This window comes from Tenebrio molitor, chromosome X (genome assembly GCF_963966145.1).
Source record: "Tenebrio molitor chromosome X, icTenMoli1.1, whole genome shotgun sequence".
Taxonomy (NCBI): domain Eukaryota; kingdom Metazoa; phylum Arthropoda; class Insecta; order Coleoptera; family Tenebrionidae; genus Tenebrio; species Tenebrio molitor.
In genome coordinates, this window is record NC_091055.1 from 1,793,926 (window position 1) to 1,819,477 (window position 25,552).

Sequence of the window (25,552 nt, forward strand, 5' to 3'; positions counted from 1 at the left end):
AAATATACGAAAAAATTATATAACTTCCGTCAAATCTATTTTTCCCGACGAGAGCTTTCGAATGTTTGGAATTTTGTCGTAGTGGTTTTCTGAATCCTTTAAGTCGTAATAAAATAAAAATATAAAAATGGCGCGATGCCTGTGATTTACGACGAAAATGATTTTTCCTGAAACGAACGCGTATATTGTACAAACATAGTTGCAGATAATGTATGGATTTGCATACATTTCGAGACATCCGACAGTTGATAGATTATTGCGTTTGCTCGAAATTTCAACTTGAAAGCCCTTAAAATGATACAATAATAAATTACATCAAGATAATTTTGTTAAATGCACAAACAGATTCCATTAGGTGTACCATAAATAGAAGGTGGAATTTTGGCAGTCCTCGTTAGCAAAGCCTTGCGTTCGACGGACCCTACCTTACACGAATACACCTATTTATTTACCACAAAGGATATTTTTAAATTACAACTAACGATAACAGACGGTATGCTAACAAAAGGTAAATAACTTTATTACGTTTTGTATGTAATTAATTAATGGAAGTGGGTGGTTTTATTTTCAACAAAACTCGATCGCAAGTGGTACGGTAGTAAAGGCAGTTAATACAGAGTTACTGATGTAAATTCATTTTAACAATCGCTAATTTTAAAACGTTGACAACAATAATAACCTTGTCAACATTTTATCTACGTGCCTAGTTATCAATTTTTACGGACAGCAGTGATATTTTCTACTTTGTTCTCAAACTAGTACATACAATGTAAAAATGTGCAGGCATGCGAAAGAGGGATACATCGAAAATCGATTTAATTTGCACAAAGCACCTGATCAGTTGGGTACAGACAATGAATTTGTATTAATGAATACTCTATTTTTTACACAAACTGCCGTCTGATTCGATTTTAGTCGGTTAAATCAGATCGAATCGAGAGATTCACTTTTTAAAGATTCTGCCCTGATCGATTGACTGCCTCGTGTGCAAAGACCTACTATGTACCATACTCCGAACAAACTCAGTTATTAAAAAGAAAAACATTGTTGACAACAGCAAACATTTCTGTATTGTCCTTTTTCCAGGCAAACGTTCCTGACCTGCAGCTATGCTATCTGTTTGAACGTTACAGTTTTCATTGAAATCAACAGGAATTGATTGAATGGCAACAGATTTAATGTTATCTTAATCGATGGTTCAGTTGAAACAGTTACTGAGATAATTTAGTTTTCAATGAAATTTCTAGGTGTTAACTACATACTAGTAAGGCGCTTTCAGAACACTTTGTTTCTTTAAGCATTTTGTCTTGTTTTTCAAGGTACCTTTGTTAAAATTCGTCTTTTTGCTCAGTTTTTCTATTGGGCCCCGTCAGAACAATTTGTTTTCAAAGGTATGTTTTGAAAAAGCAAAACTATATGGGCCCCTCAGTACACAACACTTTTTTATGGAGTCTGTCCTCTTTATAAGGTTTATTAAAAAAATCAAATATTTCAAGAATTTATTAAATTAAGAGAGGTGATAGAAAACGTGGAAAGTTAATCTATCCGTAATATGAATAATTGTGGAAGCCACGGCCTAGAGAATTGAAGGGCCACCACTGCTCCGTCCGGACTTAGCTGGTGGGTAGGTCCGGGACCTTCCGGTGAATCCGGGGACGACCTAGACTGGCAGGACCTGACGAGATCTTGATCCGCAAGGCGTTCGATCCGGAGACCTTCCGTAGTGAAGTCCTTGATCCGCTTGGCGATTTGGGGCGATGGTACTTGGACGAATCCTCTCCAATTACCCTCGTGAACTTCACTACGTCGTCTCGTCAGCCCTGCAAATTCACTGGATCACTGTCCCCTTGACTCTCCCCAGGTACTAACAACACCGCGAACAGCCGTGAACTTCCTCTTCTTGTCCCTGGTTCCCCCGATTTATGGCCTTCGCCCCCTCTCTGCGCAGATTTTTCGGCGGAAGTCCATGTACGTTTCCGTCGCGATGGGTTCTAGAACGTTGTAGAGAATTCGCGAAGATTTACAGTTAGTTATTATAATTTTAGTTTTATAATTTTCTAAAAACCAACAACAATATATAAAACATATAAAGTATATAAAAAAATTAACTCAAATGAAACAATTCGTCCAACGAAGAAGAAATAGGCATAGTCCCTGGAATGCTCGCTACTTTTTGATAATTAATTTAATAAATTCATGAAATATTTGATTTTTTTAATAAACCTTATAAAGAGGACAGACTCCATAAAAAAGTGTTGTGTATTGAGGGGCCCATATAGTTTTGCTTTTTTTAAACATACCTTTGAAAACAAATTGTTCTGACGGGGCCCAATAGAAAAACTGAGCAAAAAGACGAATTTTAACAAAGATACCTTGAAAAACAAGGCAACATGCTTAAAGAAACAAAGTGTTCTGAAGGGGCCTTACTAGTAGTGTTTTATAATAAATAATTAATGTTATATATAGTAAATTGTAAATTACTTGGGTTAATATGTTATTACTTATAATATAAGGTTAGGTGTTGTGATGAGAGTTGTTCAGACAAATTAATATAGCAACCGCTTCTGGATGTTTTTCTTGATTTGCTGTATTTCTTTGATGAAATACTTGAAAGTGAACTTCTGCTATCCAAATCAGATCGTTTTATTTCTTCAGTTTGTTGGGGCGTCATAAAACATTCAGGGTTTTAAAAACCTGTTTGATTCATAAAATTCAAATATCAGTCGACTTTATAAAAGGGAATTTCTGAGATATACGACTGCGTCATAGATAAAATAAATCGAGTCAACCTTTTCCATCACGTTTATAAAAAATTGATGTTTTGGAAAGAAGTGACCGACGTATCAGCTTGTGAACACCTTTGTTAATATTAGATAAACTGTTTCGTGTAATGGTGAATGCCAAAAATCATCAAAGTTGAAAGCGGGGATGAACTGAATCGTAACCCAACAAAAGTTTTAAAAAATGTAGAATGTATGGTAGGGGCGTAATCGTGATTTATTACAGTTTTGTCGTCACTTGTAGGTAGGAACAGCTAAGCAGTTTCTGAGGGCCCGGGGAGAAGCTCCAGAAGTGACTCATTTTGAATTCAAGACCAATGATTTATTTGTCGTTTATTTCACCAAATTTTGCTTGGTCGACATTAATTTTCATATTTGGTTTCGCACAATTCGAAGGGAATATATTATGATCAAGGAACGTAAATCGAAGAGGAAAATAATCCAGGTCCACTCTAGTCTCGTCTCGTCTCGAGTTCAATTAATAAAAACTGGAAACATTGAAAACCCATATCTGCTTTCTAAATTCCATTGAATTTTTAATGCGGACTCTTCGTTCGAGAATTTAAAACAACTTAATTTGGCTAATCAAAAACAAAAACCTCTTGTTACGCAAATATAAAAGTACGTTTCGGGTTCTCAGAACTGACTGATATAGTCACAAATGAAGTAATCAAAAGCAAATTATTTTATTAAGCTGCTTAAAGAGTACCTGTTGCTATCACTCATCAGAGTCGACCTTTGATATCGTATTTCTTTTAATAATTCACATTCTTTTGTTTGATCGTGGTAAAGCGCGACCTAAACGCACTCGTTAACCGCCGGTCAAACAAAAAGAGGGAATTTAACGATCTTGACCAACAGATTAATCTCCATTCGTTGTGTGGGAATGGGAACGCATTCGGAGAAATAGAGTTTTAATATTTTATTTTTCGTCTTTTGGGATTCTGACAGTTAACGTTTCACATTAACACGTAGGGTATCAACGACTTTTTCTTTTTTTTTTTTTAATACATACTCACCTGTCATTAATCGCAACTCATTTAACCTTCGGCACGTATTTTCCGCGACGATTTTTCTCACTCACTCGACTTGATCCCATTGTGAATTCAGCGTTGGTTTTGTTTACAATGGAATTTTCCTTTTAGTCTTTTTTGTAAGATAATTGATTTCGCAGCATTAATGTTATTTTCCTTATAATCGTTTAAATTATTTGTCAGAAACGCTGCGGATCTTGTAAGCCTGTTTTTGAATTTTTGAGCCTACTTAACCACCATTGAGGCTCCACGCTACATTCTTTCTGCGTTCAATTTCAGATGGGGAACTACGCTCTGGAATTTTCTCAGACAGGAATATTCTAATTTTATTCACAGAACGCAGTTGTTTGTAATTCAATATAGAATCGCTGTAAACGGATGCATATTTAACGAATGGCAAAACTGGAGCATATGTGTGCCTTTAGCAGGTGCTGGGGTTTTTTTTTTTTGTTCTACTACTGTTCGCCGTTTCCCGTTCGAAATTGTTTCGACTTGTCGTGTTGCCACGGTTTGATTATTGCATCGCAAAGTTTTGGGGTTAATCAGAGGTTCGAGCGACGTGAATTATGGATTGATGGATTGTGGGGCGTGAAACTGAATAGACGGAATCGTTTCTTAAAATTTTATTTTCGACTCAATTTTCTAATTCATTACACATATTAACATAGCATTTTATATAGGTATTGTGATTTGTATTCTAACGGTGGTTTTTAATAAGTTACATTATTGCTTAGATAGCGAGATTTAGAATTGCTTTAGGTAACAAAGATTAACACTGAAATGAGTACAACAAAAATTTTAACAATATATCATTTATATACGTATAATTTCAAAGATCATGTAATGCATAAACAGCAAATAGATAAATCTATTATTATATACGACACATGTAAAATATGAACACTGAAAAAGTTTCAAGCACGTTGGAAAAATGTGTGTGGTTTAAATTATATAACAAGCAAAATTTTTGTTTTTGACTTTAGTGGACAATTCAAGATTTATTTGAGCGTTTTATGTAGTACAGTTAAGCCAGATTCCTTTAGTGGGGAGCGGGCGGTGTTAAATTAGTTATATTATAAAAATACAAATTTATAATAAAAATCGTATATAAATTGTTTCATATTTAAATAAAATATTTTGGTCCTGAGAATGTTTCGACTATAACAGATACGATAATAAAATAATTCATTGAAAAAGCATCTCCGATATTTCAGTTCGAAGAGTGAAAAACTGAGTATTGATTAATTTGAGAACTTTAGTTCTCGTACGTTGTTAGTACGTTCGTAATTTCGTTGAGGAATAAAATTCATTCTTTGTGAGAAACTTCGTATACAGTGAACTCGAATCGTATTTTATTTCGTCATGCATCGTAATTCTATTAATTTATCTATCGATCAATGTGTGGTGACTGGATTTATTTTCGTTGTTTTTTTTTTCAGTAGTAAAGTTCTCAAATTGGAAATAAAATAACAAACGTCAACCGTCAGTTAAATTTAAACGTTCAACAAACACTATCTGCAATGTGTGGAATGATTGCTTTCAATATTTTAGAAACAAGAAACGATAAAGTACGGTTGATAATGTGAAATGGTTTTTCTTATTACTAGAGTAAATAGCAATTATATAAAATAATATTTTAGAAAGTCTAAAAATTTGAAACAGTCATAAGGAAAGCACTTATGTCATATAGATTATCATTTGCATTTTACTTTATTCTATAGGTATAACATTTCGTGGAAGTACTACATATACAACATCCATTGCGGGAAGGTTTCACCTAATACGACATTTATGTATTTTCTTACTCCTTAACTGAATTACGCTAAAAGACAGTTTTACTAAATACTTTTAGAGTTACGTGATATATTTACCGTCTTCCAGATGTCCGTCTTCATCTGACGAATCTAAGTGGGACTCGGCTAACGATGATTGTTTGGATAAAGACTACGAACAGAAAAAACAGAATAATCAGTTATTACCGCGACTGAACCGCCTAAATCCCAATAATCACCTGATGAAGTCTACGCCGTGGAGGTGACCGTTTATTCCACAAAGCTTCCAATTGATCAAAATGCTGAGATTGCGCTAGAGAAGCTTGTTTCGCTCCCAAGCCGCCCTTCAACACAATTTCAATCAGATTTTAACAAAACGAAAAAAGATTTTAAAACCTGAGAATCTTTAATTTGAGGGATCTTCGAGATCTCTTCCATGCTAGCCGAAACTGAGAACCGTCTTTTGAAACGTTCATCTACGGCGGGTATTACCAAGTTTGACGTAAGATGCGCGTATTTTTTCTGCCAAGTGTAAGTGTCTAGTGATACTTCTTTCTTCAACAGTCGCTTCATCTGTCGCTTGGGTGCAGCTTTCGGGTCTAGATTACGCGAAATTTCAATATTTTGTGGTTACCAAGATACGGAAGTCGTGCTTACTTTCTATTATGTCCTTATCCGGTGCGCAATAAGTTGGAAGTTTGACATATTTTGCTGGAGTGTTGTGTAAGCAAATAATCGGCATAAAATGAGTATCTTTCAATAGAACAGATATTCTTGAAAAGTCCGACGTAGGTTCTATGGTTATAATTGGATAATGCAATTGCAGGGAAGTTAGTTGTAACCCTCTCTTTGTATCCCAAATGATGATGCTTTTGTCATCTGATCCTACAATTGAACGACACAGTTGAGTAAAAAGTGTCAGGATTGAAGTTCAAACTTGACCTGATATTGCTATTGTTCCATCACCGGATAATTTAACGCAAGTAACATAACTCAAGTGTGCCGATAACGTATATAAATCAGCGCCGGTGTTTATGTCCCATACTATAAGGTTATTATCGCATGATCCCGATATTACTTGACTTTTATCGGAAACTGAAACTGCCACGCACGTTACCGCGTCAGTGTGTCCTATCAAAACCTACAAGAAAAAATCCGAGCATATCGAGGTTTCTATCAAATTTGATGCCTCACTTGAGATAGTTTCCCTCCAACGACTTGCCAAACTTTCAATGACATATCCCTTGACCCCGTAATAATGTGTTGGGAGTCTATTGTTAGAACAAAGCACGTTATCTCTTCAGAATGGTTTACGTTATATTTTTCGTCGTCTTTCGCCAGAGACCAAATTTTCAAGGAAACGTCGCCGTTTGTGGCTATCTGGAAATTGTTTCAGAGTCGTGTCTTAATTAGATCTCGTAATCGTCGCGACTTACGGCATATTTCATGTTATTTGTAACCCTAACACACTTGCTAGGTCCAGGATATGTTTGCAGTAAATTTCCATTATCAGCTAACCAAATGCATAAAGTGTCATTTCGGTCGCTCGAAATTATCCTGGTGGAATCCATCATAACGAATACTGTCGACACAGCAGCTTGATGACCCTTGATGAAAAATGATTTTACACGATCCACTTGTGAATTTCAACTAACTTACGGTGAATGTGGAAACTAATGTACCAAGAGTCAGACCCCAAACTTTGACTGTTTTATCTTCAGAACCAGACGCCACAAATAATCCATTTGCAGCAAAACTAACCGCAGTAATGGGACCAGAATGTCCCTTCAGAGTCAATACTAACTCTTGACTATTAAGCTGCCAGACATTTAGTATATGGTCCAATGCACCCGTCACGGATAATTGACCGTCCCTTGATATATCCAAACAAGTCAAAAAACCTCCGTGGGCTTGTAAATGATGTTGCGATTTTTTCTTGATCTTGAAGAAATTTTTTATGTGATCGTCACTTCTAAACGGATAAAATACGACCCGATTGCCACCTATAATGTCGGTGATTTTTAAAATAAAAAAACTTGATGGATTTGGAAAACAAACCGGCCGTCAAGAGAAAATCATCTTTATCTGTCACACGCACTGCTGTTACTTCTCCGCTTTGTCCGGTTAAGCATTTAATCAATTTGGCACTATGAATGTCGTAAACGTAAACTTTTCCATCTGCACCCCCGATGACAGCTCTACAGCTGTCCTGAGTAAGACAAATTGATCTGACCTAAAAAGGAGTAGTGCGCTAAGTCTGGATTTAAAGTTGTAAAATGTAACCTTTGTCTTGTGTTCTACTAAACTATGAAGTTCAGTTCCTGTTGCTAGCGTGCGGAGATACAAATTGTTATCTTTGCAACAAGCCAATAAAAACACGGAATCTGCTGAAACTTCGATCATCTGTATCGGAGATTGTAGTGTAATGGTGTTGAGTAAAGTGAAAGTTTCTAAAGACCACAAACAAACTCTTCCGTCTTGACTACCCGATACCAGGATGTCACCCGTAGATGTCACCTTAACGGATGTTACAGGACCACGATGATGATCTATTTTCATGACGACACGTCCATCGGCAAGCGAAGTTATTATAATACTACTGTCCTCGCCGCCACTGATGATCACCGAATTATTCAATGCACCAGTAATGCACAAAACGGCTGCAATGTGCTCATGAATTCGTAATTTAATCGCAAATGATTTCAAATCCCACACGATTATACTTAAATCATCGGAACCGGTAAAGAGATATTGGGAATGTTTTGTCACAGCCATACAAATTATTTTGCCGGTATGACCTAAAAATCAACGTCAGACCACAGAGATAAAAGAATTTGATAACGTCGGATACCTTTAAAAGTGTGGACTAATTGATTACTCATTATGTGCCAAAGCTGGGGCTCCGAATCAACAACGCAAACAACATGTTGACCGGAAGGGGTAGATTCAATGAGTCTAACGTTCGGCGTGTTAATTACTCTAGATTGTTGGGGCAGAGGAGGTTGTAACCAATCTGTTAATGGGACCACTAAAGGTAAAGTAAAACCATCGCACCAAGCCATAGCAGAAGTCACCAAAGAACTCATGAGACCTCCACCTCGTTCTATGACAGGTCTCAACCAAGATATTAGTTGAGTACCTAATTGATACGTATCCCGAGTTAGCACGTCCGTAGACTTTCTAATAGAGTAGTACACCAATTCGATCTCTCTGTCAAGAAGATAACATCGCACATGTTCCAATAAACAGCGCAAATAGCTGACCGAAAACGTTTGCAACTGTAATGAAAGCAGCTAGACGACCATTCGAATCTCTTTAATTTGGACTTACGGCGGCGAGAAGGAAATCGTAATTACACATGCACAAGCTTTTTAATTTAATCGTGTCGCCAGCTAAGAGGAGATGTATCCAAGCTTCGTCGATATGTCGTTGGCTGTAAGTGACGTCTTTGTACACCGTCGATTGAAACGGAGTTTCTCTAATTTCAGATAAGAGTGGTGCTAAAATTATGTTTAGCAATCACTTCGATTCGACCGGATTGGTTCGTCGACTCTCACCTGGCTCCCCTTCTTCGTCTTCTTCGTCGCAACTTTCGTCTCTGCAAAACTCGCAGAAAAATAAATTCGCTAGTTCCGCGTGTGTGTTTCGTAGAGTTTCTTGATTATGAAGATATCGTCTGCGGACGATGTCTTTTATCGTGACGTGACTCCATTCTATCAGTAATTTCCCGCTCATTATTTTCTCCCTTAAGAGGGGTTCTAGAATTGTTTTGTTAATTGATAATGTTTTCGGAAGGAGAATTTAATTACCGAACTTGCGCCGGATCGAGCAGAGAGAAGAAAAATTGAAATTGGCGTCTTCGACGTGAATGACTGCTTCGCTGTTACTTGTCGGCATTAAAATCTCCAAAAGTTCAGTTTCGGTCAGGCCGTATTCGGAACAAGTTATTAACGAGGATAATTTCATAACGGCTGTTTTCGTGAAGGACTCTTCCAAATCGTCAAATTTCTTGTTAACGAAGTCTGCGGTTGAAGTCGCTTAGTTTGTGCGTGAAATATGTACTTCTCATACCTACCATCGAATGAGTCTGCTGCGGGAATTTCGATATACGAGTCGGGATGTTTGAAACGTTCTTTTTGCACGGAGGTCATGCGAAGTTTTTCTAATTCCGTCGAAGTTGTGCAGATCATGTGAACTTTTTTCGGTAGAGTTATCGGAATCCAGCTTAGAGCGTTAATCGCGTCGGAATCTAAGGGATTGAGAAGATGCAAATCGTCGATGAATATGACGAGGACCTGATTCATATCTTCGAAATTTCTGAGTAAAGTTTGAAACCAGTTGTTGATATATAAAGGATCGAATGAAGCGTCCTTCGGCAGGAAACCTTCTGGAAGCTTTAAAGCTATGCAAATTTGTTGGCATATGACTCTTAACAGCTCTAAATTATATGAGGATCGAGGAGTTGTTGAGGTGAACCTTATTATTCTGAGAGTTCTACATGTAAACCACTTTTCGAAGTTTCTGTAAATTGTTTGTATAAGCGAAGTTTTTCCCGACCCAGGATTTCCGTATATCAAAATTGGATTATGTCTAACGGTCGTATTGTTTTGTACTATTTGTTTAATTTTTTCCAAAATCTCGGAGTTTGAGAAGTCAATATTGATATCTTCGTAACAAAGAGTCAGGTGTGTTATGTTTTCTTGAAAGTTCTCCTACAATTTACAACAATTTAATACACTTATGTATGAAAGGGAACGACGTCAATCCGGAACGAATAAAATTCTAAATTGGGTTTTAGATTAAATAAAACTCCTGGAAATTAATGGTTTGATCGTGCTATTAAACGGTAATGAGGTAGTAGTTGGCGCCTACATTGATTGTTCTGGATCTTTCCCCACGTCAAATGTTGAAAGTAACTTAAAAAAAAATCCGGCTCCAGTCGAAGATGAGGAAAATATATTAAAAAATCATCGTGCATAATAATATAAAAAATATTGATGATCGATGAGAGTTTTCAATAATGACGAGAGTGGCGCAAAGCCTTTCGAAGGGTGACAAATTACGTACCTCAACGATCTTCTTTTTAGATTTCAATTCCGGTTCATCGTCCAAACTCTTTTTAATTAAACCCTTTAATTTATTTAAAACACGATTTTTAAATTCGTTTAGATATGCTTCGTGTTCTTCATGTAGTGAATTAATTCCCCCAGGTTTCCAAGGCACTCTGAAATCATCCATTTATCAGTTGTCGTCAAAAGAACCGTCATCTAAATAAAACCCTTACTTGAAATAAATAGTATTTTCTTCTGGAATAAGTAGTTTTATATTTGAGTGAAATAATTTTATTTGTTCGCGGCAATAATTATCTATAGTTTTGTTAGCGTAACTAGAATTTTCCTGAAAATTAAAATTGTAATAATTATTCTCCTATATACAGGGTGTACCAGAATTCCACCGACAAACTTTCAGGGCTGATTCTGTGATCAAAAATAAGCATAAAACTCTTAATACATATGGGGTCAAAAACGCTTAGTTTGCGAGATAATCGACTAAAAAGTTGTATCAGCAACCAAAGCAATCGATTCAGATCGTAATTGTTTTTACGTTTTTTGTTGAAAGCGTTTTTGGCCTCATATGTATTCAGAGTTTTATGCTTATTTTTGATAGTAGAATTAGCTCTGAAAGTTTGGCGGTGGAATTCTGACACACCCTGTATTTTGGACGTGTCCCTCGTCATTAACATTTTTAGGTCTATCATTCGATTAACTTATTTAAAAAACAACTATGTATTTTATTTATGTCACCTGATGAAATTTGTCAGTCTCTTCAGGTACATCCCAATCTCGAAAAATGTTTAACACGTGATGAGCAGTGCCGGGTGCCAACCCTAGAATGAATTGTTTGTGTTTTCAAGAAAATAAATTTTATCGAACATTTTACCTAAAGCAAAATTAAATTGTTGTTCAACAACAGACTTCAAACACTCGTTAAATTTTTTCTTTTTTGCTGCAGGCATATTTACCAGACACTCGTGTATTATAGTGATAATTTCTTCTGATATAGCTCTCCATTCTTCTAATGTTGAGAATCTGAATAAAAATACATTTTGACCTGAATCGGATGTGACCCGAATATTGAAGAATCATCAAATAATAACGACTACTGAAATATCTTTCTTTTTTAAATTTAGTTATCTAAAAAGAGATGAATTTATACACCGTGCAGCTAACAAGAGTAATTCGTTTAAGTAGTTGAGAGATGAATTTAATTTCAAACTGCACAAGAGTTCCGATTTCCTGTCAGCTTCGTGCAAGGTATCAGGTAGAAGTTTGTAAATCTTTAGTGATGAGGTTCTGTAAAATTATTAATCTTAAGCGACACCTAGAAGTAATATTTATCATCAAGGCGAAAAAGGAAAATGCACCACCGATACGCGAGATTACTAGGTTTGAAGTCGAGTGAAACGTCATACGCACATGTAACCTTTGAACTCTATCGACTAGTAGAACGATTTCATAATTGTTTCGGTGATAGATTAAAGCGAGAGATTAATGAATCGAATCGATATTAACCTGCAGTCTTTTAAAATATATTCGTTTCTTTCCTTGAAGTACCAGTTTTCTAATATATCACAATTGAGCCCCAACTCTCCTACTTTATCAAGTAAGGCTTCAAAATTTTCGCTTTCTAAACGAGGAGGAACTATAAGAGGTTCGTACTTTTTCCCAATTAAACTCTGAAAAGTTCAGTAAAATTATCATAATCGCTTACAACGTAGAAAGATCAATACCAAAAAGAAACATCCTCGTGATAATTTATGGCACATTCTTATTTCGTTTAAGTGATCTTCGAATAATTTTGCGTCGAAAGTGTCTTTTTCGGATGCTCCGAAATGCATATCGACTAATTCGACCTTAACGAATGTAATTAGTACAACCTGTAATAGTTTTTTTGACTGTTAATTACCTCAATCTTTTGTTCATCGAATATCGTTTGAAGTTCTGGACCAACATATTCAAGTAAAAGGCGTCGTTCGTCAATAAAATCTGGAAATAATTTTGCTAATTACAAAAAATTGTTGAACGTTAGAGGGCAGGCGAATTTTGTTGTCTATTAATTTTAGTTTCCAGGGATGACATCGGCGACGTCATTAGACAACAGAACTATAGGACAAAGGAACGATTATTATGTGGCTTTTAGCAGTGTCGGTAGTTTGCTAGATAATTTGCAAAATTGTAATGTGCATAGAGGTGTGTTTGTTAACATTATGGATTAATTTCGTGCTTTTGTTTGGAATGTCGCTCCTGTAAACTCAGCTTGAGCGATTGATTTTATTTCCCCTTTTTAATTCTAGTCGACTTACCTGTTTTAGTGCTGGCAATGAAAATTTTAACGAGTTTTGCAGTGGGCCATTTAGATGTTTTGTGTCCTTGAAGAATTTCGAGAATCGTCTCATCGTTATTCTTCATGATTTTAACAACTAACCACACTTATTTAACAATAAACTATCAGATACATAGATACGATTGTCAAAGGTAAAATTTCTATTATCTAAATAACTTCATTTATAAAATACATCAATTTTTATGCATTTTTTTCAATGAAGCTGATTTCTGTATTTCGATTCCATCACGATCTGAAACAAAGAGGTCTGTCAGGGTGGCAATGTAGTCTGCCAGTTTAAGCAATTCCTTTTCAGTTTTAAATTCTACGAACACTAAAACGAGGACGATTTACAATTTAACGAAAAATAGATCAAGTATGGTAAATATCGTTAAACGATTTCAAACTACGTTCGAAGCATTCTTCGATAACGATGCTGGTAGACGCAATACAGCATCTTTTAATTGAACCCGTCGAAGTGAAAGCTATTAAAATGCCGTATTTAAGTTACGAAGCTATACATTCAAAAACTTTTCCACCTCTCAAACCAAACAATCAAATTTGTAATTAGTCCTAGTTTCCTTGCATCTGTAAATAAGACAAACTTCATTTAAAATCTTACTACACAACCGAACTCTTATATAATAAACGAAGTTGGGAGGACTTCTTTACTCACCAGAACCGTACGACTTAAATACTTAATTAACGGCAAGATAGAGAAAGACCGCAAGGAATACGTTTAAAAGCTAATCGATACGTTTCTTTTATTCCTACGAAATGGCACACGGGTTAACAACCCTCAAAGATGAGTTTTATTAAAATGCACCGCTGTACCGTTGTTTAATTAAGCGAAGGAAACAATTCAGGTTTCACTTAAAAATTCTGCGCCAATATTCCATTTTTAATCAAAATTTAATTGCCGCCAACAGCTAGCACATTAATCTTTATCGAAACCGAATGCGGTGGAATATCTTTTGTTGCTTTATTTTCAAACGTTTGCAAATATTATTTGCCCTATTTGAGTGCAAGCTTTTAGCGTCATCAAGTATAATATTTATTTTAGCTTTCTTTTGACAAATGGCTGAGCTGAAATATGTGTGCCAGAATAAATTGTATTGTTCGAGCGTTTCAGATGCCATACATTTTCGCTTTGATATTAATACAATCTCATTTTTATTACTTCGGTCTTGCACAAAAGCGGATATACGATGGAATTAGAAAGTCGAGTTTAACCATGCAGAAGAGCCCATTATGATCGTGCAAACTATTTAACTATTTTTAAAAAATTATCTTCCTAGACTCCTAGCGTAATTTAATAACTCGGAAAAATGTACTTTGTTGTATCCTGAGAGCGCTACCGTTGTTTATGAATAGCCCTGTCTTTTCGTTTTTATTTTAATTTTCTGTTGATTAAATTTACGTGGAAGTGGGACAATATGGGTTATAATTTAATTTTTAAACTACGGCCGGAGGAAATGAGAGTCATTACGGTTTTTTTTTTGTTATTAAAAATATTTTTTAAAAGCGACGTGACACTTCATTTTGATTTGAAGCGTCTGCATAACGCGAAATCTGTCAGACGTACCTATTGATGGGAAACGTTTAAATTGGATTTACGTTCATCAACACCGAACGGCTATAATGAAATAAAAATTGACTTCTTTCCCTTTGTTTTAGTAAAGTTACCTCAACTTAATTAAAAAATTATGCCTCGTAGAGCCCAAGATCAATAGTGGTGTGGCTTTGTAATTAGCGCGAGAGAAATATAGGTCGATTTACACAATGTACGCCATATATATTAGCGCAAAGTAGGTGGACAAGTGAGGTTTACTAGTGGGTGAAACTTTAGCAGTCCATCACGGGGATGGTTAAGGGACACGGTGATAATGTGGCAAACTTTCCGCACGTTTATCATAAAATCTGAAAACAAACTGCATAAAAAATGACTAGCACTAAACTCCGCTTTGTTGTAATTGAAATATGGAAGAAAATGTCGACCTTTAGTATAATTTCTGGTTGTGTGTGGACGTTTTCGAAGCTGATTTACATACATTTGTGAGCGTTTTACGGAGTTGCATACAGAAAATATCCGTATGGTAATTCCAACACCGTTAAAATACGAGTAGCTCGGCGATCACCAAATAAAATTTCACAACAAACCTCATTATATTTTTAAATTCATCTATCAAATATTCCTAAATATTTTTTTTATGAATCATCTTCCGGAGTGTTTTACGGAATTACTCCGATGCTTTCAAACAAATCCATCATTTTAACCGAACGCCCTTTTTAGACGTGTTTGCTTGTTCGTGTTGTTTTAAAATCAATAGAGGTATAAAGAGCAGTGTCGCATTTTTGCTTCATTTGTAGTTCCTTCCATTTTTTCTTTTTTTTTCAAATGAAATTGTTTCTAGGGCGCGTTGAATTACCAACCAACCACTCATCACTGTCACGACCAATTTAACCAGGCGAAATTATTTACAACAAACCCTTGAAAGCAACAACATTTCAGAACTAACACCAAAATGCACTTGGCGCTAACGGCAATTACGACTAAATGTAACAACCGGCTCGAAAAGTTAAAGTGAATGTTGTTCGGTCATCAAATATCGTTTGCAATTATTGTATTCAATTATTCTTCCTCTGCGGACGAGGTGTTAATTAGAGGGTGAAATGTGTAAAATTAGAATGGTTCGTTTGAATAGACCAAAATTAGTCTGAGGTCTAGTAATGGAAATGTCATACAATAACTGTACAAATCAGTCCAGATCCGCTTCAATAATTGATGGAGGTCGCAGAAATGCTTTTAACGACAGAAAATAAATAATACTACCCACCGTGCACAATTTTCACAGTAACAATTTCATGGCACTGATTGGAAGGTTTCACAAATAAAGCTAGACCCCCACAATGCGTAAGTTTCTTTTATACCTCTGTATAAATTTCAGACGGTAATTATGTAAGATTAACTCATATTAAATGAGCTGCAAGACAACCAACATTAAAAGGGGATGAAAGTACACCGTGGAACTCTTGTACCTATAAAGCCTGAGAGGCTTTACAATACGTTTGAACTTCTTTTGAGACATGAATATTTAATCTTCAATTTAAATAACATGCTTTGTTGTAACGGTGTGTTACAAGTTTAAGAACACTGTTGATGCTTTCCACCTCAGGTGTATCGTTTGAAATATTCAAGAAATCGTAAATCAAATTTTCATGTGGTTTTTTATGTGTTTTGGACCCACATTAATTGGTTTCAAGCCAATTGTGCACTAGGACTAAAAATAAACTGAAATTGAGCTGTTTCACTATTAAATGAATTACAAGATTTCTTCACTTATTAAGCGTGTGTTCTTGCCAGAAATCGGCTAGACGTTCGTCGATTTTGGCTTTAAATCAGCGACAAAAGAAAAAGTTTCGTAGAAGTGGGAATGGTGACGTTTAATTTAATGGAGAGCACTTGAATATGCAAAGACAAAGAAGTAGTACCGAGTCTAGTAGAGGTGTTGGATTCTCTCATGGGCTGCGACCTTGGAAATATCCGCACGAAAATTGAAATGACGAGAAAGAGACAACGAATGACGATGTTTTCCGGTCGGTTTGTAGCGCTAGCTTGAGGCCGATATTCGTCGTTTGCGCAGATATGACTCATAGCCCATGAGAAAAGCCATTTGGTAGCGAAAGGACTGGAAAAGTGTAAGGAAACTTAAGATAAGTCACAGAAGAAAGTTAACATATTGTAAATAGGAAGACAACAGAATCTACATACGCAAGAAGAGATAAAAAGAGAACTTAGTGAAATGAATGGTGACAAGAACAAGTAAAAAGAAAACAACGAAATAAAAAATGACTGAGATGGAAAGAAATGTGGTACATATTTGAATGGTTGTGGCAAAGTGAAATGTTGTTTTTTTTTTCTAAAAATGTCTTTAGTTTTATGAACACGTATGTATCGATTGGATTCCAGAATAAAGTTGACGTGTTCTTGCCAAAATTAAAGCGGTGCGGTAGCAAGAAACCAATTTAAATATCTCAGTCGCTTTTGCAAATTTACATTAAATTTAAAATATTTCCATCATGAATTAATTTCGAATTTATTCAATTACTTTCATTATCTACCTTTTCCCGTAAATTGGTCTCAAAGTGCTCCGCTATTATCATTTTCATGGAAGAAAAATCACATACATATTTATTATGAACTGACGGTGGTCTGCTCCCTTTCGTTCATTATTATTCATTGAACTATATATTTCTGGTGGTGTGAAAAATACATGAACTGTTGAAATATAATTTTTTCTCCGGTGATTTCCTTCGCTATGGAGATAATCCTCGAATTATCGAATAGGCCGAGAAGGCCTCTGGCAGAACCTTACAAAGTGAGTTTCGTGAACTTTGGCACGGTTGGAAGAGACGGTTGCTTGAATCTGCCCATATCGCTACATGAGATGCGATAAGAAGGGTCAGGAAAAATCTCGACGGTTACGCGCACGGCACAATCAGTAATAGAGCCGAACCATGTTTTGTGGGCCGGAGATTGTAAAATACGGCGAAAAATTTCGATGGTCGACTTTGAAGGTATCGCAAAATTTTGAATTGTCCAAAGCGCTTGTACTCATTATTGAGTGTTCAATAATGAATTGCACAGGTTAACTGAGTGTGGGGTGAGAGAATTATGGAAGTGACCACCACGAACTCTAAATTTAGCAGGACAATTTGACAGGACAAATGATACAGTAAGCCAGAGGCCATAACGCGATGAGAATTAAAGGAAATCCTGCCGGAGGTGTGGGAGAACGTGCCTCAGGAACACATTGATAACGTAATAAACTGTATTCCGAGGAGGTGTAAGGCTACACTGGAAAACGGGATAATTTACCCGATTCTAAATAGGTAGCTGATTGTGGCACTTGCCATGAACGGTTGAAATTAATTACGTTTGGAATCAATAAACGATGCGAGCATTATGTTTTTAGCTCGTAATTGTCTCGTTTATTTTGGGGAGATCAATTGCAAACAATAAAAAAGTTGATAACTGTATTACAAAAGTTGTGATCCTCAATACTTTAAGATTTGTAATTCGATCAAATGGAAAATCTGGAAAGTTATTAAGAAAAGTTCGTTATTACTTCGGCGAATTACGTTTCTGAATTCTTAATTTCTTCGGGAGGTTGTTATGAATACAAATATTAGACAGTATGGACACAATCGGATCAAAATTTATCTCAAGTTAAATTTAGACTTTTTCAACTCCACTCCACCACATTTAGCGTTCACGCTTTTAACGACACTTTCTTCAAAATGGTGAAGTAAACTTTTCGATTTTTTTCTAATTAAATTTTGCTGTTGAAAAGCAATTTCAAAGACAGTTAGCGTTTTTCAAAATAGTCTTAAAAGCTTTTTATCAGAATCCAAACATGAAACCTACAGCCTACGCCAACATTTCAGCTCAGATTCCAGATATTTCAGTTTTCGCTTTGTTAAGAAAGTACCATAAGCCGCAATAATCCACTCTTTATTCACCCCCCTTTTACGAAAGTACGTTGTTTATTTTTGATGTATCGATATTTACGGTCGATATCAATTTATTAATAAAGAAATTACCACATCGAGTTACACAATTCTACAGAATGATACTGTTGTGAGGTCAACATATTTTTTCCGATTCAAATAATCCGGAAATTAATTGGAGCATGTTGACGGCTAACTTAAAATTTAGAAACAAAAAAATTTTTCTTTCTTTCTTTGCAATGTTTTACATTAAAAGCTAGCGATTCCTATTCTCGAAGCAAATACCTAAGGGCACTCTTTGTTAAAAATAAACATGTTCAATTAAACATAAACAAATGTCATTCGTGTCAAACGGCGGGAAATTCAAACTTTATGCTGTTACGCTGTTTACTTTTTCCAACGCCTACTCAGCCCAGGATTTCAGTTGAACGCATGAAAATGTAACAGTTTTGTGGAAAATCCCCGCTTTTCTACCGTAAGTAGAATGTTTATGAAGTGTTTTCGGCTTATCTTTGTGTAGATCAGTATATCGACTCTTGGGGCACTCTAATGCCTTAATTTGATTAAAATCAGAACAAAATGTCGTAGTTCATGTAATTTCACGGGAGATAAGCCATAGATTAGGTCAGAGTAAAACCGTAAACTGTTGGTTGAACTAGAAGCCGCTTATGTCACGTAATCGCTTTTCTTGTTATGGGTAGTTAAGTGTTAGGGGATGACGTTTGGAATTGGTTCATATCAAATATCGATGTAATAGAAAGGCACCGGAGAATCTAGTGATCGTGCAAAATTTACGATTTTTATATTCAGTGGTGTCGAAACGTGTTTCGAGATGTCGAGATCGTGAACCACCCCTATTCAACATTTGTCGGTATTCGTGCATAGCAGCTTCGATAATGATCCTATATTCCCGTAGAATGTTATCGCAGGTGGTGAGACGTGGTCCTTTCTTTACAACACTCAAACGAAGCGAAAATCGAGAACAAATCACCGCATCAACGCATTTAAGGGAAGGCCAACGAGGAAGATCCAAGAGAGGAGACTGGAGAAGTCATGCTGGCAATTTTTGACAGCAAAGGAATGAGCTCATTCCACGTACATACTCGTACAGCAGCATTGCCTGACACTCCTTTGAAAATAAACGAAGTAAATAATCCAGACCGACAATTTTTTAAATAAATATTTATTTTTTTTGTTAAATATGTTCAGCGAAGTTCGCGTTATTAACTCCACCAAGCTAAATCTGAGCAAACGAAAATTTAAATAAATAAATAAAGTGAATTTCTCGCGTTTTATCCAGAACAGGAACTCAAGCAGCCGACTCCACCTCATAATCTTGTGCTTGAAATGCAATTTAGAAAATGGACAGTTTCGAAAAGTTATCTTAATCCGGCTGCGCCTGTTACGTGGAAGATGTAATATAAATTTTACATTAATAAAGGAAGTCAAAACAACGGTAAAATGTTCCCAGGAAAGAAAACTTACGAGTCGAACAGATTTCGCAAGGAATGTGTGGAAAAAAATGATTTACATCTAGTTACCTTTGGAATTTTTGCACATGTAAATTTTCCTGTACCGCTCTACTTTTTTTCGAAATACCGAACTATTAGTTCTGTCAATAAATGTCATGAATCGAATTGACAATTGTTACAATTTACTAAATTGAATTAATAAACCTTGGTGGCCACTTTCAACACTAGCTGTGACTTGCTTTTGTTAGCTTCTTTTTAATTTCAATCTCAACTTTGCATTCATATCATCCCTTCGCAATAAATCACATTTGGAATTTGGATATATATTTTGAGGTTAGGCTTTCTTTTTTTTTGTAGAGCGGTATTTCGTATTTTTACAAGGGTAATGCAGAGGTAACTAGATGTAAATCATTTTATTCCACACTGTACCATTTAATCGTGAAAATTAATGTCGGTCAAAAAGGGAAGCAAGTGAATTCAGATTATTTGTATGTGGGAATTGAGGTACATATTTATTTTGCGTAATCTGAAATGCCTTCGCAACTAATTAGGGTTTCACTGTGGATTAATAAATGTCAAAGAACCACACAGGATGTGTAACTTCTAAAGGAAATTTTCTTTAAAAGAAAATATTTTAGGGTGACTTGTTTAGTGTTGGCGAATGAATAAACAAAAGTGCTTGTTGTGAGGCTAAAAAAACTTTGATAATTTATACCAAAAATGAACTGTAAATATCCGCTTTCTAAGAAAATGGAAATTTATTGCCATTAACGTGGAATAAATAAAAATGTTCGTATAAGAACAGAGTTGTTCGGTCAAACAACTGCTAAGAATTCAGACTTTCGCAACTACAGAAGACACCAGGAATTCTGAAAATAAATGACTTTATTGTTTGAAAAATAATGTATTTCCAATCTTGGAAATGGGAAAGCTTTGTCTTCTCTTGTCGGATCATAACTGTCAATTAATCTAATTTGAAGATATTTTTTTAGGAGATGATAGGAGGAAGATCGGTGTAACAAGCCATTTTATGGATCGATGATGCGCTATTTGCCTTATCTTGATAGAAAATAAAAACAGAGTGTACATTTGTGTGAGACAAGTTTACAGGTTTAAAGTTAAAACAATACAAATGTTATCATGGAAACTGGTGAAATGTGGAACAGACAGGCGTATTTTTTTAAGTGGTTGCTTTAAAAGGGTGTCAGCTTTTGAAATGCTCAAGTCCACTTATCGAGTCAAAAGGGTTCACATTTTAATAACAATTTCGTTGCTAATTAAAACCGTATTTAGCAAATAAGAGACTATTCAAAGTTATGCCAATCTGAGACCCTATGCAGATTTAATTATTATGTGTTCAATTATAAGCTACTTGTTGAATGGAGATTTTCATCACGCAACGCATGTTTGCGTGAGTTGTATAGACATTTTTTCGTACGAATTGATCAATAACATGTTGAATATGGTAATTTAAGTGTAACACAAATAATTAATTAAAGCGACAACACGTCATTATAATGTAATAAACAATCACCCGACTAAGAAAATATAATTTTGTTCGTTTTGTAAGAAGAAATTCACTTGCATGTGACATCTGCGACATCCGTTACCTGAACCAGGTCAAACGTGAACACGAAAATTCTGAAATGAGAGCTTAATGGATTGCCTATTGTGTGCATAATTAATCCCTGAAATACAAAAGAAAATCTTAGATACTCCAGACGGATTAGTTCTGCTATGCGTAATAGACGTCAAATTAATCGGCTTTTCCCAATTGTATGATGGATGCCTCATCGATTTCCTAAATTTCGTCGTTTCAAGCTGGTCATAAAGAACGAAGGAGGGCGCCCTAACAGTCATTGATGAAACGTGTCCACAACAAATATTTTTATAAAACACTCCAAATCGTCTCTCCAGAATTCTGAATGAGCCGAAACGAGGCCCCGTTTTACAATCGCACACTAAAGTGAAGCAAATTTACATACCCTTAGGTAACATTTGCAGCCTCAAATAACGGTAATAGCGGCATAAACTAGGAGGTGTCATAGGGTAAATGTGCCATAAGGCAATTAAATTCAATCCTCGGGGGTGACGGAATTGTTAAAGCGACAAAAATAACTATTTGCGAAGCACATAAGAGATGTTGTCGAAGATTTCGAGCCAAATGATGTTAAAAAACAAGTCGAGGAGGCGTTGTAACAATACATTCAAATTATAATGACCGAGCTTTGAGCTTTCGGAAATTATTCAATTTCTAGACGCATCGAAATGACGTTAATAATTAACAAGTGACTTACGAGTAGACTATTATCGTGAAGATTTGTTCACGTCGTTGTCGAAAAACAGTATCAGCCGTGGGAAGTTATCGACCCGATGAACGGCGATTAAATATACAGGGGATAATGTGTCTCCTGTCCTGAATATTTATTTCCAGACGGATTTTTAACGGTGGTGCTGATGTCAAATTTGATATCAAAGTGGCACGTGTGCTTGATTCGAAGAAAATTGCCGCTTGAAGGGTTGAAACATACAAGAGCTGGAAATTTTTGTGCGCATGTAACGGAAATGTGATCAGTATAATCTATTTAGGGTGTGCTCTTTTAGCGAGCTTGTACCTACATTGTTTTAAGTGGTTTATGACTTGGTAATTCGTTCGTGAAATGTATAACTGATGGGTCGAATTATTGTGTACGTCCGAGCTCGTATCGAAGCACGTAGTTAATATCTTAATAAAACAGGCGAAACTTTTACAATTACGATTTTAATCCGTCATGTTTCAGGGTTGTAATTTATAAACATCTAATTGAAAATCATCCGGGGAACGTTGCGGAATAAAGCAAGTCGAAGCAGAAATTATAAAATTTCTATAGGCAATCTGAGCGTCGGATGATAAAACTTTTCAAACGGGTAACGCATTTTGGTGGATGCGCCGGACAATGCTTGAATATTAACGCGCTTATTTAAAGTGGAATAACATAAATTCCGTGAATGTCCCGAAGCGAAATCTTACTCTATCCTCCTATATCAACACCTCTCATTTCCATCGAATCGTATAAAATTCCTTTGACACGCGTTACTAAACGACAAATTAAACTTGTGTGAAGCTTGTATGGGACAGGTGTTCGAGGATTATTGCATCCCCAGACCCCCACTTCAAATTCTAATTCCAAGATCTGATAATTGAATCTCGATTCTTGATTTAAAACAATACACCCGGAATAAACATTATCCGGTTTAATTTATTATAGTTTTAGTTGGTGACACTTAAAGGTCTATAAATCATAAAATTAAAACGACGCAAACTGTCCATGAAAATATTTTGCAACACGAAAAATACATTAGCGCGGCTCAATTTGACAAAGCTTAATGCTTGCATTCATAAATCAATTAGAAACGAACGTTTATGACAAAACCCTGCGGTTTAACTCGCATCAATCTGGCCGCTCACGTATGATTTTCTTGTCTGGTTTTGATGAAATGATTTTTGCTTTATCGGAAACATTTTTTGCTCGAGAGGAATATAGAAGAGCGGGCGCTTAAATAAAATAGAAAAGAGTAAGAAAGCACTTTCTAAATTCTCTTCCAAAAAGTTATCCGTTACAAATCCACCTCGAACGTAACTTTTATGACGAGAACTCCTCGGATCTATTCAAAATCGTTTTCAAAGAAAAATACAATGTGCTAAATCGTCAATAACGGGATAATGTTCTTTTAATACGGAACTGGATTTTCAATTTTAAAGCAAACGCAAATTTTTTCCGTAAACGTTTTGCGTTTAAGCAAGTCCCAAACGAAAGCGCATAAATTCTAATACCTATGGTAATCAACAAGATCAAACAACATCCAATAAAGGATTCAAGCAAATACATCGATTTTATCTTCGTCTTTATGTATTTTAGGACCGTGCTGAAACTGTTTCATCTCTTTTATAAATGCACCGCCTTCCACGCGGCCAATTAGTAAGGTTGAATGTTTAAACGAAATGGGGTTTTATTAAAAAAAAGTGTTTTTATAAAACCCTGTTAGCGCTGAATTCTTTCTTCGCCATCCAGTCAGAAAATTCTAAAACAATTCCCGTTTTATGTACGGATTTAACTTAATTTCAAAGAATGCAAGGTTTTTCAATTTGCGAAATTCTTGTTGGATTGTTTATGAAATAACTGAATAAAAAAGTAACGATTATCATATCTCAGGTTAAACGTTTTTGTTGTCTTTCGCTGAAATAATAAGCGCTCAATTTCCGCTTTGATAAATCCACTGGAAAATTCTAATTATTAGCCGGAACTTTATACTTCAAGTCATCGCCGCATCAGCGAGAAAATTACACAAGTAACTTACTCGATTTCAGTTTTGTTATGTTTTATTCGTAATTTGTAAAACTCACCGACACAGGCTGCCTAGTACAATATAATCAATAAGATTGACTCCAGATCGGTGGGTTGTGTGTTAATTTAATTACATTATTGTTTAAAATAATCCTGGGGCAACACGCAGCATTTCCCCGCCAAAAACCAATTTATTTCATCACGAAACAATGTATTTTCCATTAAAAGCATCGTCCGGCAAAATATTATGTATTATTAAATGAGACCACACATGCAACTCGCTGTTACATTAAAATTGTGTTTCTCATATTTTATGGGAGACTGTTTTTTTGAAATAATTCCGAAGTACAGCTTGAGAAAGCATTGATGACGGTCCGCGTTCGCTGACAAATCGCATCGTTAATTTTATCGCCGTCGACGCAGTGATTTCTCAGTTTATAAAGTTTTAAAGAGAGCAAAACACCAATAAAAACTTTTGTTTTGCTAATGAAAATTTAATTGCGAGATGATGACTATTGTGCTTATCGTACCTACGTGTTAGTCAACAATGATATTATCATAGCGCGAACGTAAACTGCACCGGTTGTTGTGAGAAACCAATTTTTTTTTTACAAATCCAAAACATTTACGCGATCTATTTTTACCGCCAGAATTTGTATATTTTTATTTACAAATTTTATCCTTAGTAAATTGTTGAGGCAAATAAAATATTCCGGGATAGACGGCGGTAATAAAACAAATACGTGTGTGTTTAAAATTTGTTTGCGGAACGATACCCAAAAGTTTGTTTGTCGCGTGCGTGCAAAATTGATTAAATTCCTGTTGATTTTGCGGCTGTAAAAAATAAAAATGAAAACGGTTGATTTCTGCGAACGGTTCTGTTTGTGGCAAAGTTAGTCCGCAACATAATTTGAGCGAAAGTTGCAGAAAACAAAAAAACCGGCCGAAAAGGAAGTTAAGAAACACACGTACAGTACACATCTCCCTCCTTGGAAATGAAATTTTTGTTGGTGGACGCAATGACTGTCATAAAAAAAAGTAAAGGCCAAGTTGTCTTACCTGAAATGCAGAACGACCTGGGAGAGCGGTGGCGGGCGATGACGCTCCACGACGTTGCTTTCGACACTGGCGGCAGCGTCGGTTTCGCTGATGACGCCGTCCGGGTTGAAGATACCGGACGGCGCACATTGATTTACGCAAGCGCCACAGGTCGTCTCACCTATCGATACACCTCATGCCGTGAAAACTGCCGTCGAAACGTCGAAATCTTCCAAA

General features: G+C 35.9%; 1 protein-coding gene across 1 annotated transcript; it reads right to left on the bottom strand.

The window, feature by feature from the left end:
* Window positions 1–5,668: 5,668 nt before the first annotated feature.
* LOC138140193 (protein qui-1) lies at window positions 5,669–25,552 on the bottom strand. The gene is made up of 24 exons (XM_069061007.1): window positions 25,337–25,552; window positions 12,950–13,557; window positions 12,553–12,632; window positions 12,377–12,499; window positions 12,159–12,322; window positions 11,527–11,675; window positions 11,391–11,473; window positions 10,871–10,983; window positions 10,654–10,810; window positions 9,662–10,298; window positions 9,396–9,608; window positions 9,144–9,344; window positions 8,917–9,086; window positions 8,438–8,864; window positions 7,870–8,384; window positions 7,645–7,819; window positions 7,246–7,589; window positions 7,023–7,193; window positions 6,781–6,966; window positions 6,529–6,727; window positions 6,244–6,471; window positions 5,983–6,185; window positions 5,826–5,930; window positions 5,669–5,758 (listed from the first exon to the last, which is right to left on the bottom strand). The coding sequence occupies exons 2-24, from the start codon at window positions 13,053–13,055 to the stop codon at window positions 5,669–5,671; spliced, it is 4,839 nt and encodes a 1,612-aa protein (XP_068917108.1). The 5' UTR covers window positions 13,056–13,557; window positions 25,337–25,552.

Excerpts from the sequence above, each read along its gene's own strand:
- LOC138140193 (XM_069061007.1), bottom strand. The coding sequence starts at position 13,055 with ATGAAGAATAACGATGAGACGATTCTCGAAATTCTTCAAGGACACAAA. Across the intron at positions 12,500-12,552 it reads TCGATGAACAAAAGATTGAG|GTCGAATTAGTCGATATGCA; the intron begins GTAATTAACAGT and ends ACATTCGTTAAG. Across the intron at positions 11,474-11,526 it reads ACAATTTAATTTTGCTTTAG|GGTTGGCACCCGGCACTGCT; the intron begins GTAAAATGTTCG and ends AATTCATTCTAG.